At 46.5% G+C, this 18,259-nt stretch overlaps 1 protein-coding gene across 1 annotated transcript in view; it reads right to left on the reverse strand.

The window, feature by feature from the left end:
• YJU2 (YJU2 splicing factor homolog) overlaps positions 1–18,259 on the reverse strand; it is a 160,456-nt gene that overhangs the window by 127,181 nt on the left and 15,016 nt on the right. The window contains exon 2 of the mRNA XM_082274385.1: positions 6,755–6,855. Coding sequence (XP_082130511.1) covers positions 6,755–6,855 — 101 coding nt within the window. The remainder of the gene's footprint in view (positions 1–6,754; positions 6,856–18,259) is intronic.

An 18,259-nucleotide genomic window follows, 5' to 3' on the forward strand; every position in this document is an offset into this window, starting at 1 on the left:
TAGAGAGACTTCTATACATGCAGTAAGAGCACAATGAACAGGAATATATCACCGACCGGCATGGCCATCCCCCCCCCCCCCAGACAGTCCCGAACAGTAGCACATAGAACACTAAAGCTGATCTACGGAGGTCGAGGCCGGAGAGTCTATCCATGTTTTCCATACTTTATCAAACTTGCGGGGGCATCCCCTACTGAGATACGTGGCCTTATAGAGCGGAGTCACTTTATTAACCAAGCCTTTCCAGAAAAGGATCGTGGGAGCCAAGGGACTCTTCCAGTGTAAGAGCAAAGCCTTGCGCGCATAGAAAAGCAGCAAGCTGACCAGAGTACGAATGGACCTCGCAGGGGCCAAGCCATCCACCAACCCCAAGAGGCAAACCTCCACGGAGCTGGGGACCGGAATCTTAACCACCTCCACAATACAAGCTAAGACGGATGCCCAATAGTCCTTGACCACCGGGCACCCCCAGAAGATGTGACTGAAGTCCGCCGGTGAATGGGAACAATGCCAGCACTCCGCCGAGGCCGTCTGATAAATACGTGCCAGCCTCGCCGGCGTGTAATAAATCCGATGCAGAAATTTAAAGTGAATCAGACGGTCCCTCGCAGAGACCAGGTAGGCGAAGGGTGAACTCCACATATCATCCCAGTCATCACCATCCGGCGATTTATTGGAGGGAAAGGATGAGATGGCTCTCTCCATTTCCTTCAACGTGATGTCATTGTCCAGCCACGCACTGTCCTCACCCTCCAAGACCGGAACCGGCAAGCCAGATAAAAGGCGCTCCAACTCCTCCAGGTCATATGCAGGTAGGGGGGAATAGGTGTCAGAGTAGTAATCCATAAAGACCCGGGAGATCTCCCCCGGGTCCCTAACCAGTTCCCCTGAACTAGACTGGATGCACGGAACACTTACCGAAGCCCTCTGATCTGCCACCAAAAAGGCCAAAAGCTTACCATTCTTGTCTCCCTTCTCAAAAAGTGACTCCGCTCTATGTTTAAGGTTGGCATGCGCAAAATCAGTATCCAACAAAGCCAAACGCCTCCTGGCCTCCTCCAGGGCCGAGTATTCATCTTCCAACCTACGGACCTCCAGCAGAACAGCTTCCCTGTCAGCATTAGCCTCCCTACGAGATGCCTTAATCGCAGAGATGTAATGACCCCGCATAACCGCTTTGAAAGCATCCCACAGGACCACCCCTGCCGTGGACGAGGCATTATCTTCCCAATATGTAGGCATCTGGGGCTCCACCTGCTGCATCACCTTGTCAGTTTGTAGCCAACCCGGCGAAAGGCGCCATGCACCCCTAGTTCTACCCGTTCCCACCCGCAGAGTCAATAGCAATGGGTTGTGATCAGAGAGGCCACCCGCCAAATATGTAGCATCCTGGACCAAAGCAAGACAAGGCCCATTAGCAAAAGCCAGATCTATCCTGGACGCCGTTCTGTGCACCCCAGACCAACAGGAGTAGCCACGTACCCAAGGGTTTTTCCAGCGCCACAGCTCCGTAAGCTGAGCCGCGGAAGACCAGGACACCAGTTCAGGAGACGACAGTCTACCCGGGTTAGAGGAGTCCAGCCCGCCGTCCAGAACAGCATTGAAATCCCCCGCCATAATTAGAGGAAGATGCATATAAGGGGCCAAGGTCACCAGGAGATCCACCAGAATCTGAGAGTGGAACGGGGGAGGTAAGTAGACACTCACCAGTACCACCTGCCGGTGAAAAATCTCCAGTAGAACAATAACATACCGTCCGCCAGGATCCGTAATTACCTTTTGAATCGAGCAGGGTGCATTTCTACCCAGCAAAATAGACACCCCACGGGCATACGTGGAGTAAGTAGCATTGAAGATCCTCTGAATCCAAGGCCTCTTCAAGGCAAGCACCCTGCTCCCATCCAAATGCGTCTCCTGGAGGAGGATAACATGCGGTTGAACAGATTTAATATACCTAAAAATGGCTGTGCGTTTCACCTTGTCATTGAGACCCCGCACATTCCATGACATGATTTTAAGTAGCTCAGCCATAGAACAGCAGAGGGACATATAGCAGGAGGGAGCCGGAGGACCAAGCACAGCCCGAGGACCAACCCGATCCCCCCAACTCCATCCAGACATTCAGCAATACAGACACATAAGTAAAAAAGAACAGTGACCACCGGATGGAGCCTGGAGCCAAAAACAAAAAAACATCCCTGCTGTGATACCCAAACCTGGAACAAAAAAAAGTGCAACAGGGTACCCAGCCTAATCCCAAAACCCAGCAAAAATTTTAAAGGCATGGCTGCAACATAAAAACCGCAGCCGGCGTTACTCTTGTCCACCAACGGCAGCCCCAAAAAAAGGGGGGGGGGGCCGCTAGATAGTCATTCCTCAAAAAAAAGGAAAAAAACCTAAAGGGAGGAAAAATAGAGTCAAAACAAAAAAAGAGAAAAATGTCAGTTCAACAACGTGTAGCACACAGAGCTCCAATGACCTGTAGACCAGTCCACAGCCCCAGGAATAGAAGCATGGATCCAGCCCAGGGCAACCCAGGAAACTTCAGGGCAGGATCAACAACACAGGAACCGTAGATGTCCCCCCAGCAGCAATAGAGGAGGCAGACCGTGCGTAGACAGGAGCTGCAAATAGGGAGTACAGTGCAGCAGGGCCCCAAGAGCCCCATATCATCCAAGATAGCAGGTGCAGCTGAGGAAATTAAATGGAGTCCAACCAGTCAGCAGCCTCCCCCGCCGAATTGAAGAAAAGGACAGATCCCTTGTAATCCACACGCAAGCGGCTCGGGTACATCATGCCATATTTCAGGCCCTTGGTTCTCAGGAGTTTGCGCACTTCAGTAAATGATCTGCGTTTCTTCTGCGTTTCCACAGAGAAGTCAGGAAATAACATTATCTTGCTGTTCTCAAACTGCAATTCCTCCTGCTTTCTGGCCTCAGAGAGGATACGATCCCTGTCACGGAAGTTCAAGAAGCGGACCAGAAACGGGCGCGGGGGGGCCCCGGGTGGCCGAGGTCCCGTGGGAACCCTATGGGCCCTCTCCACCACATATGTCGGGGGAGGGGGAGGCAATTTGAGTAGATCACAAAAGAACTTCTCAGCAAACAATGTAGAATTAGATCCCTCAGCCTTCTCTGGCAAGCCGACCACCCTGATATTGTTGCGACGCTGACGGTTCTCAGCATCCTCCATCTTGTCCGCCAAAGCATTCACCTGGGCCTGCATGGCAAGGATTTGTGCCGAATGGGAAGCGGTAACATCCTCCACCTCAGACACCCTGCCCTCAGTCTCAGTCAGGCGCCCCCTGATTTTATCCAGATCATGGCGGATTAGGGTACATTCAGAGGCCAGGTGGTCAATCCGGAGCATCAGGGCAGTTTTTGAGGCATCTATAGCAGCCAGTATGGGAGCAGTAATATCCCCCCCTCCATGCGACCCCCCATTCTGACCAGCGGTCCCCGGCAGAGACCCCCCGGTACCTGAGTCCATAGGTTGTGCCACAGGAGGGTCCCCGGCCCCCGCGGACATCTTTCCCGACTTCAAGAAGGCCTGGGCGCCTGTGGCTGCAGAGGAAGAAGATGAGGCCTGGACCTGCAAGATGGCGGCGGCCGCTTTTGCGCCTCGCGGCGTGACCGCTCGTTTAGGCCGCGGGGTCGGTGCTGAAACCCGGGATTTTCTCCCCGGCATCCGTGCCCCACCTGTGCCCGATGCGGAGGAGGGCAAAACCGCCGCGATCCGAGGCACAGGGGCCGTGGATGGAGCCGGATAAGATCAGGATGGTGGAGAGCTCTGCCAACACACGTCCGGCGCCGTCTACATCCCGGCCACGCCCCCCCTCCCTAGTTTTTTCAATGGCACATTCAGGAAGCCAATCACGCCGTGAGTAGCGGCACAGCGGAACCAATCAGGTGTGCAGGCACGCGTGATTGGTTCGCTGTGCAGCTAATCACGGCGTGATTGGCTTCCTGAATGTGCCATTGAAAAAACTAGGGAGGAGAGTAAGACTCACTGAATGTGTGGGGCGGGCTGCAGTGCACGAGTGAGTAATGCATGTATGCTCACCGCTGAAGTGTCCCGGCTTCCCCTGCCTAACACGGAAGTCTGTGAGTCCTCCTCCGAGTCCCTTCCCCCTGTAAATATCGCCTACGGCCACAGAACAATAGTCAATATCATATCGACTATCGTTCAGCCCTATTATTCGGCACAAAATTATTCGGCCTTTTGACTTATTCGGCCGAACACCGAAAGTGCTATTTTTTCTATTTTCGGCCGAATAATGTTCGGCCGCCGATTATTCGGTGCATCCCTAGTGAGGAGAATAATTTTTGAAGAGGTGAGGGGGGAAGATCAGGGGAAACTGAGTCTGGTAAAGAATGTATGAGAACCATGTGACTAAGTCTTGTCTCACTTTGTCTCTGTTCCCTAATAGCTCCTGACCCCTCCCCTACTCCCCTTATTTCTCTCTTTCCCCTCCCCCCTCCCCACTTTTTTTTTTTTTTTTTTGAGTGTTCACTGGTTTGAGATTTAGGGGACTGGGTACTTTTGATCCTTCTTGGGTAGCACCGGGGAGATCTCCAGTAGTGGGGCCCGCCAGGCACTCCTTCCTGCCATAGTTAAGATAAAAAAAAAAATATGTTTCCCCCTCTCTGGGGGACAGAGATTTATGAAAAAAAAAATATATATATATATTATATTATAATTATATATATATATATATATATATATATATATATATATACACACACACACACACATATATACATACATACACACACACATATTATTTATTAAGGGGTATCTAAATGTTATAGTATGCATAATCTAGGAATACTATGTTTATATGTGATTTTGAATGTTATATAATGTATTGGCTTTTTTTTTTTCTAAAGTAAAATTAATAAAAAACGTGTGTGCAGCAGCCTCCCCAGCACCCCCTAATACTTACCTGGGCCTCATCTCTGTCCAGCGATGTCCACGAGTCCCTCGGCCCTCTGGGACTCACCTTCCTGACTGGCTGAGAAACAGCAGCGGCGCCATTGGCTCAGTTAGCCAATCAGGAGAGAGGGGGGGGCGGGCCGAACCGCAGCTCCATGGCTGAATGGAAACATGAGCTGCTGCAGCTCAGGTTCCCCCATAGCAAGCTGCTTGCTGTGGGGACATTCGACAGAAGGGAGCGGCTATGAGCAGGGAAGAGGGACCGAGAAGAGGAGGATCCAGGCTGCTCTGTGCAAAATCGCTTCACAGAGCAGGCAAGTATAACAGGTTTTTTTTTTTTTTTTAAATAAAAATAACAGACTACAATCACTTTAATTACCTTTTAATACGCAAAGCAAACTCACCCATCTATCCATGCCTCCATTCTTCACTTTGTTGAGAAATTACTTTCAAAACACACCTCCCTAGCATTTCTAGAGATGGTCAACATGAGAAAGGGCTGAGGATTCACCTAGCATTTACTTCCTGGACTGCATCTTATCTCAAGCATGCAGACAGGAGGATGTGCTTAGCTCAGAAAGTGCCTACTCCCCTCCTCCAGAAAAAAGAAAAAATGCCTATGAAGACTCCTGGGATAAATAACATAATTTTGGTCTAGACCAGAAACAAGGAAGCAACTAAAGAGATGTAAAAAAAAAGTTTACAACAAGTAAAAATATACTTTCCTAGCTACGCGATTAATGATAGCAGCATAAGGATTAAAAAAGAGTTACTGCTGATTGAGAGAGTTTAGGTCAGCTTATGGCTCGTTTCCACTGAGCTTTCTGGTACGGTACGCTATTTATGCCGTTTCCATTATGAATGGTACCCTAATTCCGAACCGTACCACTTTTTTGGTACCCTTTCGTTGGGGTACCAAGCACATTAGACCCGTACCAACAGGGTGGAGCTACACTCTGCAGAACTTTGATTGGTTGACAGAGAATCGTCTATCACAGCTTTCCTGCTACACCACGCCTATCATGAAAGGGTACTATTGGCAGTGGAAACGCAATGTGTACCGTACCGTACTGAACCGAACCGTACCATACCGTACCGTACCACTCAGTGGAAACGAGGCATTAAAGTGCACATTATAAAGGGGTTTGGTTTTGTTTAAAACATTTTTGCCCCAACAAATTTTAATGCTAAAAAGTACACTTCTCAATATTTGTGCGCATGGTAAACAAGTTCTGAGCCACTTGGAATCTGCAACCAACTCCCTGCTGTTTGGTATAGAGGTGTTTTAAAACAAGAAAGCAGATATCACGGGACAACATATTTTCCTATTAACCAATTATCTCCATGTAACAAATATGGAGCTGAAAGAAAAACATTTTTAGATAAATATAAAAGATTTTAGTCCCCGTTCACACTGGGGCGACCTGTCAGGCGACCTGGTCGCCTGACAGGTCGCCTTCCATAGGGAAGCTGCGGACCCGTTCTAATAGGAGCGACACAAGTCGCTCCGACTTAGAAAAAGGGTCCGGAGCTTCTTTGGGGCGACCCGGAGCGACCGTCATAGACTTCAATGTTATGAAGTCCGTGCCGGCAGCTCCGAGGTCGCGGCGCGCTGCTCGCACCGCGACCTCGGAGGTCGCCCCGGGAAGTCGGATCGCCCCAATGTGAACGGGGCCCTAATTGGATTATTTGTAACATATTCTGTTTACCAATAACTGCAGTACAATAAAGACAATGTAACATTTATCTAAAGCTTCTTAGCATTTCCTACACAGGAACTATTTCCCAAACTTTGGCATCCTCTAATATTTCAGCTTACCTCATGTTGAATGGAGCCATCAGACGCACAACATACTGTCGATCCTTCGGAAGTTTTAATTTGGGGATTTTAGAAGGATCAAAATCTGGTGGGTAATATTTCTACAACAGAAAGAAAATAGGTTTTAGAACCAGTGTTGAAAACACTGAAATGCACTATAACAGTATTTAAAAATTATCTGGCAATATTAAAAAAAAAAAAAACAAAAAAAAAAAAAAAACACATCAATGGCATTTTCAATATACAGTATTTTTCTGTAGAAAAAAAAAATAGCTTTTAAACCAGTGGTCAAGCATTACCAAGTTGCAGGTAAGGGGACTTAAAACTATAACTAAAGGCAAGATTTTATTTTAATTTTTTTGGATAGTGGAGAGGGAATAGAATACTTGTTAGTTTTTATTGTTGTCTGTGCCTTCGCCCTCTCCATTTGTCCTGTTTCACTTTTAATGATTATTATAAAGTAAAAGAAAATCCCAAATTTTGGGTTGTCCCTAGAATAGAAATAAAGGGAATACTTCCAATTAGGACACTAGTTCCGGTGACCTGTGGGTCCCCAAGTAACTCCCTTTATCTGAAAGAATTTCCTCGCTTCCTGTTTGGCTATGGGACAGGAGGAAAAGGGAAATCTCAACAATGGGATGCAGATGGTAAAAGAAAAGATCTGACAGCGGTTATAACCCTCCCTTGCTCCATCCAAAATAAAAATAAAAGTTTTGCCTATAGTTCTAATTTAATTCCTCCTCAATTTACCACATAGATCAGTGGTTCTTAACCTGGGTTCGATCGAACCCCAGGGGTTTGGTGAGTCAGTCTCCGGGGTTCAGCGGGGGACAAAGGGGCAATTGCTCCCCCCGAGAAAATATTACTGATTGTGAGGCCGAGCGCACCCCGGGAAATCAGAGCTGCGGTCTGGACGACTCACAGCCATTACACATAGACACTTGACACTCCGCCCCCTGTACCTCCCCCAGCAGGTTTCCAGCCTATCTCCTGCAGGTGCTTGCTGCTTGAGTGGGCGGGATGGGGGATGTACCTGACCACGGAGATCGCGCCCGCCTGGAATAGGGAAGTGTGAGCAGATGAGCAGAGGGAGCCGAGTGAATGTTCCTGGAGGTAGGCTCAGCTAGCTGTACATGGTGGATTTGTTTACAAGGACCTCTATGCTACGTCTGCTGAGTTACTGCAGCTTAGCATAGAGGTACTGTTAGCTGACAGATGGAAATGCATGTCCTTTTCATTTAGCTCAATAAAGCATTGTGAATACCCCCTGGTGCGTGCCCTCCTGATACCCCATGTAATGCTCTCCCAACACCTCCCCCCAATGTGTGCCCTCCTAACACCCCATGGTATGCCCTCCAAACACCTCCCCAAAGTGTGTTCCCTCTTGACACCCCATGCTATGTCCTCCCAACCCCCCCAGTGTGTGCCCTCCTGATACCCCATGGTATGCCCTCCCAAACCCCCCCCCAGTGTATGTCCTCCTGATACCCCATGGAATGCCCTCCCAACACCTCCCCCCAGTGTGTTCCCTCCTGACACCCCATGGTATGTCCTCCCAGCCCCCCCAGTGTGTGCCCTCCTGATACCCCATAGTGTGCCCTCCCAACACCTCATCCCTCAGTGTGTTCTCTCCTGACACACCATGGTATGCCCTCCCAACCCCACCCCAGTGTGTGCACTCCTGACACCCAATGTTTTAATGGTTTTGTTCTTAATGGTTTTGTTTTTTGAGATACAGTCGCCAACACTTGCAGGGAGGCCCCAGCGAGATTTGAACTCGCGACCCCTGGTTTACAAGACCAGTGCTCTAACCCCTGAGCTATGGAGCCTCTTTTTTTTTTGTTCATTTTGTGCACCTATGTATAAATATATACCTAAATATATACCTATGTTTTGAATTTGAAAAAATCATATTTTATTTTTTCAATTAAGAAGGGTTCGGTGAATGCGCATATGAAACTGGTGGGGTTCAGTACCTCCAACAAGGTTAAGAACCACTGACATAGATGGTCTATGAACAACTGCCAGCATCTAGTTTTTGTTTACATTGGAATGGCAGGTTGCCAAGCCATGGCAGATAAAAGATAATAGATAAAAGTGGCAGGCACGCATATTTTCCAAGTCTTTCTGCTTGACTATCTGAAACCACTACATCTATTATGGATACAGGTTTGAATATTTATGAGAACGTTTATATTATTAGGAAGTGTTTTGGGGAATTGTTGAGTCTGTTTAGATATATGTAAAACGTAAAAGAGGAGTAAGTAATGAATAACCTACTCACCCAGCGCTAAGAAAATAAAATACCAAATGCAATCAAAGCAGCCGCTATCAACAAAAAATCTGATACAAAGGGTGTATATTGAGAATCTGAAATAGAGGCTCACATACACTAGCAGCGCTACAAATACTGATGTGCCCTTTAAAATGTATATAATAAAATGCACCTTGTAATAGCTCATAAAATGTTACACAATGTCCCAACAGTGTGATAAATAACACAAATATTGCATATAAGCCCAGAGTTCATAGAAGTGCACTGGATAACGGGGTTATACACCCATAGATCTCCTAGATTGGTTTCAATCCTATCCGGACCACCGTCACCACACCTCCAAACGTGTCCCCCTAGGTAATGGAAACTCACCAGACCCTGGGTGAAAGTTAGCCTTGTAAAGGATTCAATTCCTTGGCGTGGTGTGCGGATATGATGACACCCGAAAAAAAACTCCAATGCCAAATGAACGTTTGCAACTGAGCCTCAATGCAGCATATGTATGGCAAGTATCATGAAAACATGTGAGGAAAGAAAAGGGGAGGACCAATCGTGTAATTCCGTAAAATAAATTGCAATAAAAAAAACTTTATTGCAATATCCCCATTCCCCATATAATGCACTCACACAAAATCAACTTGCTAGTAGCATGTAGAATAAAGACTAGAAGTCTACAGTGTGTCGGTGACTCACCGCTACCTCCGATCACCAGCGGGAGCCAAAGACCCGGAACACCGACTTCCCCGTGACAGCTGATGGATGCGTGCTCGCGCCCTTACACGTTTCGTCACACAGGACTTCTATGGAGGGCGCGAGCACGCATCTCCTCGCTCCCTTAATATACAATCCTAGGTCGGAAGGAGATCGGAGCGCCTACCAATCAGCGACCAGCCTCCCGCAGCAGTATGCTGCGGGCATATGGACCAATCCCAGGCTTGCGCTCTAGGTTTGAGTCTGCCCACTCGACCTCCGACCCGGAAAGTAAATAAGCCACATCACTTCTGATAGGCTGACCTGCTTACTACTCCATACGTCATCTCCTCACCAGTGCTGCTATCCACCGCAATGGGTACAAACCGACAGCGGGGACTCAAAACACTTGATCTTTGGAGAATCATTCATATGTGTCATATTGTCCCAACACAAAACACTGCTATGGGAAACCTATTACGGCATTCCTCTAAATTAGTGTCTTTAACAACTATTTTTGGTACAACGGGATGTTTTATAACCAAAAAAGAGGAGTAGCGATGGGCGCTAAATTCGCGCCGAGTCTTGCGAACCTCTTCATGGGGGAATGGGAGGATCACTTCATCTATGGGGCCCAAAGGACGGAGCTAATCATGTACCGCAGATATATTGATGACCTATTTTTTATATGGTCAGGACATGAGAGCTCGTTGGAAAGGTTTTCAGCCGAGCTGAACTCCAACCATAACATCCGTTTGGAGTTCAATTGGAGTCGTTGTTCGATTCATTACCTGGACGTAGAAGTTATGCTAAATAACAATAGATTGGATACTAAGGTATACTTCAAACCCACAGATAGAAACGGGTATTTGCCTATTCAAAGTGGCCATCATAGAAATTGGTTGAATAACATCCCTAAAGGCCAACTGTTGAGGGTCAGGAGGAACTGCTCTAGAGACAGTGACTTCCTGGCTCAAGCTGCGGTCATTAAACAGAGGTTTGTTGATAAGGGATATATCCCTGCACATTTGGACAGGGATATCACAGAAGTTGCTGGTCTTTCCCAGGATGAATGTCTTGTATCCAGTAATAGAGGCTCCAGTGATAGTCATGAGTGGAGCTTCATTACACAGTATAATACACAGCACAAACAAATAGAAGATGTAGTAAAGAAACATTGGAATGTGCTGTGTATGGACCGAATCCTGGGAAAGGTCTTACCAACATCACCCTCATTCATCTATAGGAGAGGTCCAACCTTTGGGGACCAGATAGTCCAAAAGGTTTTGGATCCTCCTGTCAAACCAAAAATGTTTTGGGAGGATAGAAGAGGCTTTTACGCGTGCCGACATTGCAGATCTTGTAGGCAAGTACGGACACATCTGCGTAACTTCACCTCCTTTCATTCCTCTGCCAATAATCAAAGTTTTGAGATCAAAGACCTTATCACGTCATACTACACATGTGGTGTATGGCATCGAATGTCCATGCGGCTATATTTATATAGGTCGCACTAAGAGGAAATTGGACATTCGTATAGCCGAACACTTGGACAATATAAGAAAGGGATTTAAACACCACAGTGTATCATTACACTTCAAACGTCACCATAATAAGGACCCATCAAATCTCAAATTTTGGGGCATCGAGAGAGTAGATCCGGTGTGGAGGGGCTCGAATAGAGTGCGTGAGCTTTCAAAAAGAGAGACTCATTGGATCTTCCTTAAGAATGCCTTGCACCCCAACGGGTTAAACATAGATTTGGACATAAACTGCTTCATTAGCAATTATTAAAGTAGTTTGTAGCAGCCGTGGTGTTTTCATCTCCATTTTAAATTAATTCATTTTATTTTCTTATGGTCCAGGTCTTCCCTCTAAACTGATGTTTCATAGGTCTGGCCCTAATGGTTTTGTGATGTTTCTCAGAAATTAGGGCGGTCTCTTCATTTCTGTTTTCACCTTTGTGGGAAACATATACTGATTGATATATATTTTTTTTTTTTTGAGATGTATCTTCTATCACATATAAAGGTGTTTACAGTTCTATCTTTTCCAATGTTTTAGTATTTTTTACCTTTTAATATTTTTAATAATTTTAGTATATTGGTGATTACATGTAAAGTAGCATGTATAATGATATGTCAGCATGGTTTCAGAAAATTAATATAACCTGCTTTTTTTGCATTAAAGACACTAATTTAGAGGAATGCCGTAATAGGTTTCCCATAGCAGTGTTTTGTGTTGGGACAATATGACACATATGAATGATTCTCCAAAGATCGAGTGTTTTGAGTCCTCGCTGTCGGCTTGTACCCATTGCGGTGGATAGCAGCACTGGTGAGGAGATGACGTATGGAGTAGTAAGCAGGTCAGCCTATCAGAATTGATGTGGCTTATTTACTTTCCGGGTCAGAGGTCGAGTGGGCAGACTCAAACCTAGAGCGCAAGCCTGGGATTGGTCCATATGCCCGCAGCATACCGCTGCGGGAGGCTGGTCGCTGATTGGTAGGCGCTCCGATCTCCTTCCGACCTAGGATTGTATATTAAGGGAGCGAGGAGATGCGTGCTCGCGCCCTCCGTAGAAGTCCTGTGTGACGAAACATGTAAGGGCGCGAGCATGCATCCATCAGCTGTCACGGGGAAGTCGGTGTTCCGGGTCTTTGGCTCCCGCTGGTGATCGGAGGTAGCGGTGAGTCACCGACACACTGTAGACTTCTAGTCTTTATTCTACATGCTACTAGCAAGTTGATTTTGTGTGAGTGCATTATATGGGGAATGGGGATATTGCAATAAAGTGCTATTTTACGGAATTACACGATTGGTCCTCCCCTTTTCTTTCCTCACATGTTTTCATGATACTTGCCATACATATGCTGCATTGAGGCTCAGTTGCAAACGTTCATTTGGCATTGGAGTTTTTTTTCGGGTGTCATCATATCCGCACACCACGCCAAGGAATTGAATCCTTTACAAGGCTAACTTTCACCCAGGGTCTGGTGAGTTTCCATTACCTAGGGGGACACGTTTGGAGGTGTGGTGACGGTGGTCCGGATAGGATTGAAACCAATCTAGGAGATCTATGGGTGTATAACACCGTTATCCAGTGCACTTCTATGAACTCTGGGCTTATATGCAATATTTGTGTTATTTATCACACTGTTGGGACATTGTGTAACATTTTATGAGCTATTACAAGGTGCATTTTATTATATACATTTGAAAGGGCACATCAGTATTTGTAGCGCTGCTAGTGTATGTGAGCCTCTATTTCAGATTCTCAATATACATCCTCGGTTTAGATATATACATTGATGGGATTGGTATTATTATTATGCAGGATTTATATAGCGCCAACAGTTTGCGCAGCGCTTTACAATGTGAGGGAACACAATACAATTCAATACAGGAGGAATTAGAGGGCCCTGCTGGTTAGAGCATACAATCTAGAAGGGAGGGTCAAGTGAAACAAAAAAGGCAATAACTGCGGGGGATAGGCTGATGGAGAATATGGAAGTATAGTTGTTAGGTGTGGGTAGGATAGGCTTCTCTGAAGAGGAGGGTTTTTAGGGTTCGTCTAAAAGCTAATAGGGTAATAGGAGAACTGGACAAATTGGAGTAAGGAGTTCCATAGGATTGGAGAGGCTCTGGAAAAGTCCTGGAGGCGAGCGTGGGAGGAGGTAACGAGGGAGCTAGAGAGCAGGAGGTTTTGAGAGGAACTAAGAGCGATTAGGTTGGTATTTTGAGACTAGGCTAATGATGTAGCTGGGGGCTAAGCTGTGGATGGCTTTGTAAGATGTTGTTAGTATTTTAAATTGAATTTGTTGGTTGAGTGGAAGCCAGTGGAGGGCTTGACAGAGAGGAGCAGTGGACACTGAGTGATTGGTAAGGTGGACGAGTCTGGCAGCAGCGTTCATGATGGATTGAAGGGGGGATAGCCTGTGTAGAGGTAAGCCAATGAGAAGGGAATTGCAGAAGTCGAGATGAGAGATGACCAGGGAGTGAACTAGGAGCTTTGTTGGGTCTTTGGTTAGAAAGGGGCGTATTTTGGAGATGTTGCGGAGGCTGAGGCGGCAAGATTTGGACAGTGATTGGATGTGGGGCTTAAAGGAGAGTTCAGAGTCCAGGACAACACCTAGGACCTTGGCATGCGGGGATGGGCTGATAGTAGTGCCATCGATATTGACAGAGAGATCAGGGGAAGGGGCTTGAGTTTGAGGAAGTGGTGTGACATCCAGACTAATATATCTGATAGTAAATTTGTGATACGTGAGGAGACTGAGGGGTGGATAAATGGGATTTGGGTATCGTCAGCGTAGAGATGGTATTGGAAGCTGTGGGAGGCTATCAGCTGACCGAGAGGAGGTGTAGATTGAAAATAGGAGGGGTCCAAAAACAGAGCCTTGGGGGACCCCAACAGAGAAAGGAAGAGGAGAGGAGAAAGTAGAATTGTAAGTGACGCTAAAGGTGCGGTTGGAAAAGTAGGAAGATAATCAGTGAAGGGTACAGTCACGGAGACCAAAGGCATGGAGCTTTTTTCGAGGAGGAGGAGGATGGTCTATTGTGTCAAAGGCAGCAGAAAGGTCCAGTAGGAGGAGTACAGAATAGTGTCCATTGGTTTTTGCCGTTAGTAGATCACTTGTCAGTTTTAGGAGAGCAGTTTCTGTGGAGTGTTGGGGCCCAAATCCAGACTGAAGGGGATCAAGGAGGTTATTCTCGGCAAGGTGGTCGCACAGTCGGTTGTAGACCAGACGTTTAAGGAGTTTGGATAAAAAGGGGAGCAAGGAAATAGGGCGTAGGTTGTAAAGATCAGTTGGGTCCAGTGAGGGCTTTTGGAGTATGGGGTTGACTAGTGCATGTTTAGAGAGTTGGGGAAGATGCCAGAAGAGAGGGAGAGATTGAAGACGTGGGTTGGAGAGTGTAGAATAGGGCCAGAGGGTGAACGTAGTATTTGTGAGGGAACAGGATCCAGAGGGCAGGTGGTTAAGTAGATGTTAGCAAGTATTTTAGCAACCTCATCTATAGTGGTGGGGTTGAATGAGGGAAGTAGTGATCACACCTGTGGACATGAAGCGTAAAGCATGGAAGGTATCTGAGCAGCAGTGACCTCCTCACTAATTGTATCAATCTTCTGTTTGAAGTGGTTGGGAATCTCTTGGCCAGTGAGTGAGTCAGTGGGAGGAGGTAGTGGAGGACGAAGTAGAGAATTAAAAGGTAGCGAAGATATGCCGGGGCCGGGATGACAAGTTGTTCATGAGAGTGATAAAGTAGGTCAGCTTGGCAGTGTGGAAACTGGATTTGCATTTTTGGAGGGCAGATTTATATTGATTGAAGTCTTTCCGAGACCTAAGCTTTCGCCATAGGCGCTCAAGAGCATGGCTGTGCTTTTTCAGACTTCTACTGTTATCTGTTTGCCAAGGTTGAAGGGGTCGGGGGCCTGATTCGATGTGTAGTGAGGGGGGCCAGTGTGTCCAGGGAGGCTAAAAGTGAAGAGTTGTAGACAGAAGTGGCTAGGTTGGTGCAGGACAGGCGTGCGATTTTGTCATAGAGAAGGTCGGTAGCAGAGAAGAGAAGGGTTGAGATGGTGTAGGTTTCTGGGGGTAACTGTACGGTAGCTGGAGGGAGAGGAGGTGGAGGAGAGGGAGAGAGTGAAACTAATAAGGTAGTGATCAGAGAGAGGGAAAGGATCGTTTGAAAGGTTATACAGAGTGCATAGGTGGGAGAAAACAAGGTCAAGGATATTGCCTTCAGAGTAGAAGCATGTAGCCATTGCTTCAGGTCAAAGGAGGAGGTTAGACTGAGAAGTTTGGAAGTGGTAGGAGTGTTAGTATTAATAGGGATGTTGAAGTCGCCGAGAAGGATTGTGGATTTCAGAAGAGAGAAAGTAGGGTAGCCAGGCAGAGAAGTCGTCAAGAAAGGTTGATACTGGTCCAGGGGGGGGCGGTAGATCACAGCTATCCTTAGAGAGACAGGGGAGAAAAGACAAATGCAGTGTACCTCAAATGAGGAGAGTGACAGAGAGGGAGGTGGGTGAAGTACATGGAAGGTGCTATGTGGGGCTAGAAGGATCCCGACACCCCCTCCCTTTTGTCCACTGCCTACTCCACCCAATGTTGAAACTCTGAAAACTGCTTTTCCTATGTTCTGTCGTTAAATGTGTTATGTTTATTTTGTTAAAGGCTCCTTTCACAAGGTCCGCCTCCGCCGGCGGACTACGTGCTGCTCAGCAGGGATCGATCCGCCAATACCCGCTGAGCAGGCGGATGACAGCTCTGTCTCCGCTCTGTGCGCGGAGAGGGAGCTGTCAGATCCCTGCTGTCCTCTATGGGGGAATCGGATGAGAACGGACCGCCTGTCCATTCTCATCTGATCCCATTAACGGATGGAAAATAGGGTTTGCATCCGTCCGGATTTCACGGATAGGATCGGATAGCAACGGGTATCAGCGGACATGTCTCTGCTGACATCCACTGCTCCATAGGGATGCATGGAGGATCCGATCAGGTCCGCCTAAAAAAACTGACAGGCGGATCTGATAGGATCGTTTGTGTGAAAGGACCCCTAACCATCTGCTATCCAAGTAAACACGTGTAGTCTCTTGGTAGTTAATGACTGACTCCACTAATTTAAAGGCCAACTCCACTTTCGTGAGGAGAAAAAATTGCAAATAAAAAAATAAACAACATTATAGCATATACAATTGTGACTCAAGACATGTTGTAATTAAATGTTATTAACCAGTTCTGGACCGGAAAGGGTTTGCCCCCTTAATGACCAGGCCCTATTTTGCGATTCAGCACTGCGTTACTTTAACGGACAATTGCGTGGTCGTACAATGCTGTACCCAAATAAAATTGATGTATTTTGTTCCCCACAAATAGAGCTTTCTTTTGGTGGCATTTGATCACCTGTGCGTTTTTTTTTTTTTTGCACTATAAACAAAAAAAGTGTGACAATTTTGAAAAAAAAAAAAAATACTTTTCACATTCTGCTATATGACATTCTCAAAAAAAATAAATAAATTGCAATAAGCGTATTTTGATTGGTTTGCACAAAAGTTATCACATCTACTAACAACGGCAAAGATTTATGTCATTTTTATTGTTTTTTTTTTTTACTAGTAATGGCAGCAATCTGCGATTTTTTTGCAGGACTGCGACATCGCAGCCAACAGACGAGACGGGCAATCCTTAAGTGGTTAAACATTATCTTTCCTTTTCAATCTGCAGCATCTCCCTACAACTAAAATGTAATTTATGGGGAGATGCTCCCAACAGGAAATCACGTCTAAAAGGGATGCAGATCCATGTACTTTCCTCAGAGCCCTGCAGGTGCAGCAGCTGGTTAATAATTAAGAAACCACTCCCATTAGATTCACAAACACACAAGGATTTCTTCAAAATAACAAAAAGGTAGGAATCTGCAACAAAGTTTGTAATGTACACCCAGAGGGGGAATGTTTTTTTTCTAAACAAAAGTGGAGCAACTCAATTGAAACATCATAGCACAGCCTGTATATGTGGGTCAAGGGCCAGTTTGGATAATGAATATTGAAAAAAAAAAAATCACATCTGTTTATTGAAGGCGGATAAATATCTGGCATCCAGCCATAACACTTTCTACGTAAGGGCTGTTTCCCACGGTCCACCTCCGTAGGCGGATCCGTGCTGCTCAGCGGGGATCGATCCTCCGATCCCTGCTGAGCCGCCGGATGACAGCTCCCGTCTCCACTTGCAGTGCGGAGAGGAAGGTATCACAGCTCCCGCTGCTCTCTCTCTACCGTCTGTCCGCTCTCATCCGATCCCTGAACAGATGGAAAAATAGGGTTTCCATCAGTCCAGATTTCACGGACAGGATCGGATACGGATGGCAGGGGTGTCAGCGGAGGTGTCTCCGCTGACATCCGCTGCCCCATAGAGCTGCATGGAGGATCCGATCAGATCCGCCTAAAACACTGACAGATCGCCCGTGTGAAAGAGCCCTTAGTCTTTTGCTTAGTTTAGCTTCTCAGCAGATAGAACCCTAGTGTGTGTTGTGTGTTTTAAATGTGTGCTTGTTCCAGGTGATGTTGTTCAGAATTTTAAATTCAGTGGTTGTAGGATTCTGTAAAACCATATGCAGAATCCTATACCTTTTTACATTTAGGAATGCATCCAGCTCTTTAAGAGCTGGCCAGAACTAGTTCTTGAGGGTGCTTCCATGGGGAGTCATGGAACCACAGTACCAGTAGGTTTTAATAATGTACTGTTAAACACTTCTGCTCTCACACTCGTTTAACCCCTAGGGACCAAACCATATTTTCACATTTCTGTTATGTGTCTGTTTTAGGGGGGGGGGGGGGGGGAGTAAAAATCTGAATTTTTTTTTTTTTTCTGCTGCTTGTTCCATTTACTGAAACATTAAAATTACACTTGGTCCAAAGCATTTTAACCACTTGCCGTCTGCTCACTCAAGCACTACTGCGGCAAAGTGGTTGGTTATCGTCTGGCGACGTAGACCTACGTCGCCAGACAATCCCCTTTCTCGGCGGCTCGCTCCCGCTG

This window comes from Pelophylax lessonae (assembly GCF_965119305.1).
Source record: "Pelophylax lessonae genome assembly, chromosome: 1".
Lineage (NCBI taxonomy): Eukaryota > Metazoa > Chordata > Amphibia > Anura > Ranidae > Pelophylax > Pelophylax lessonae.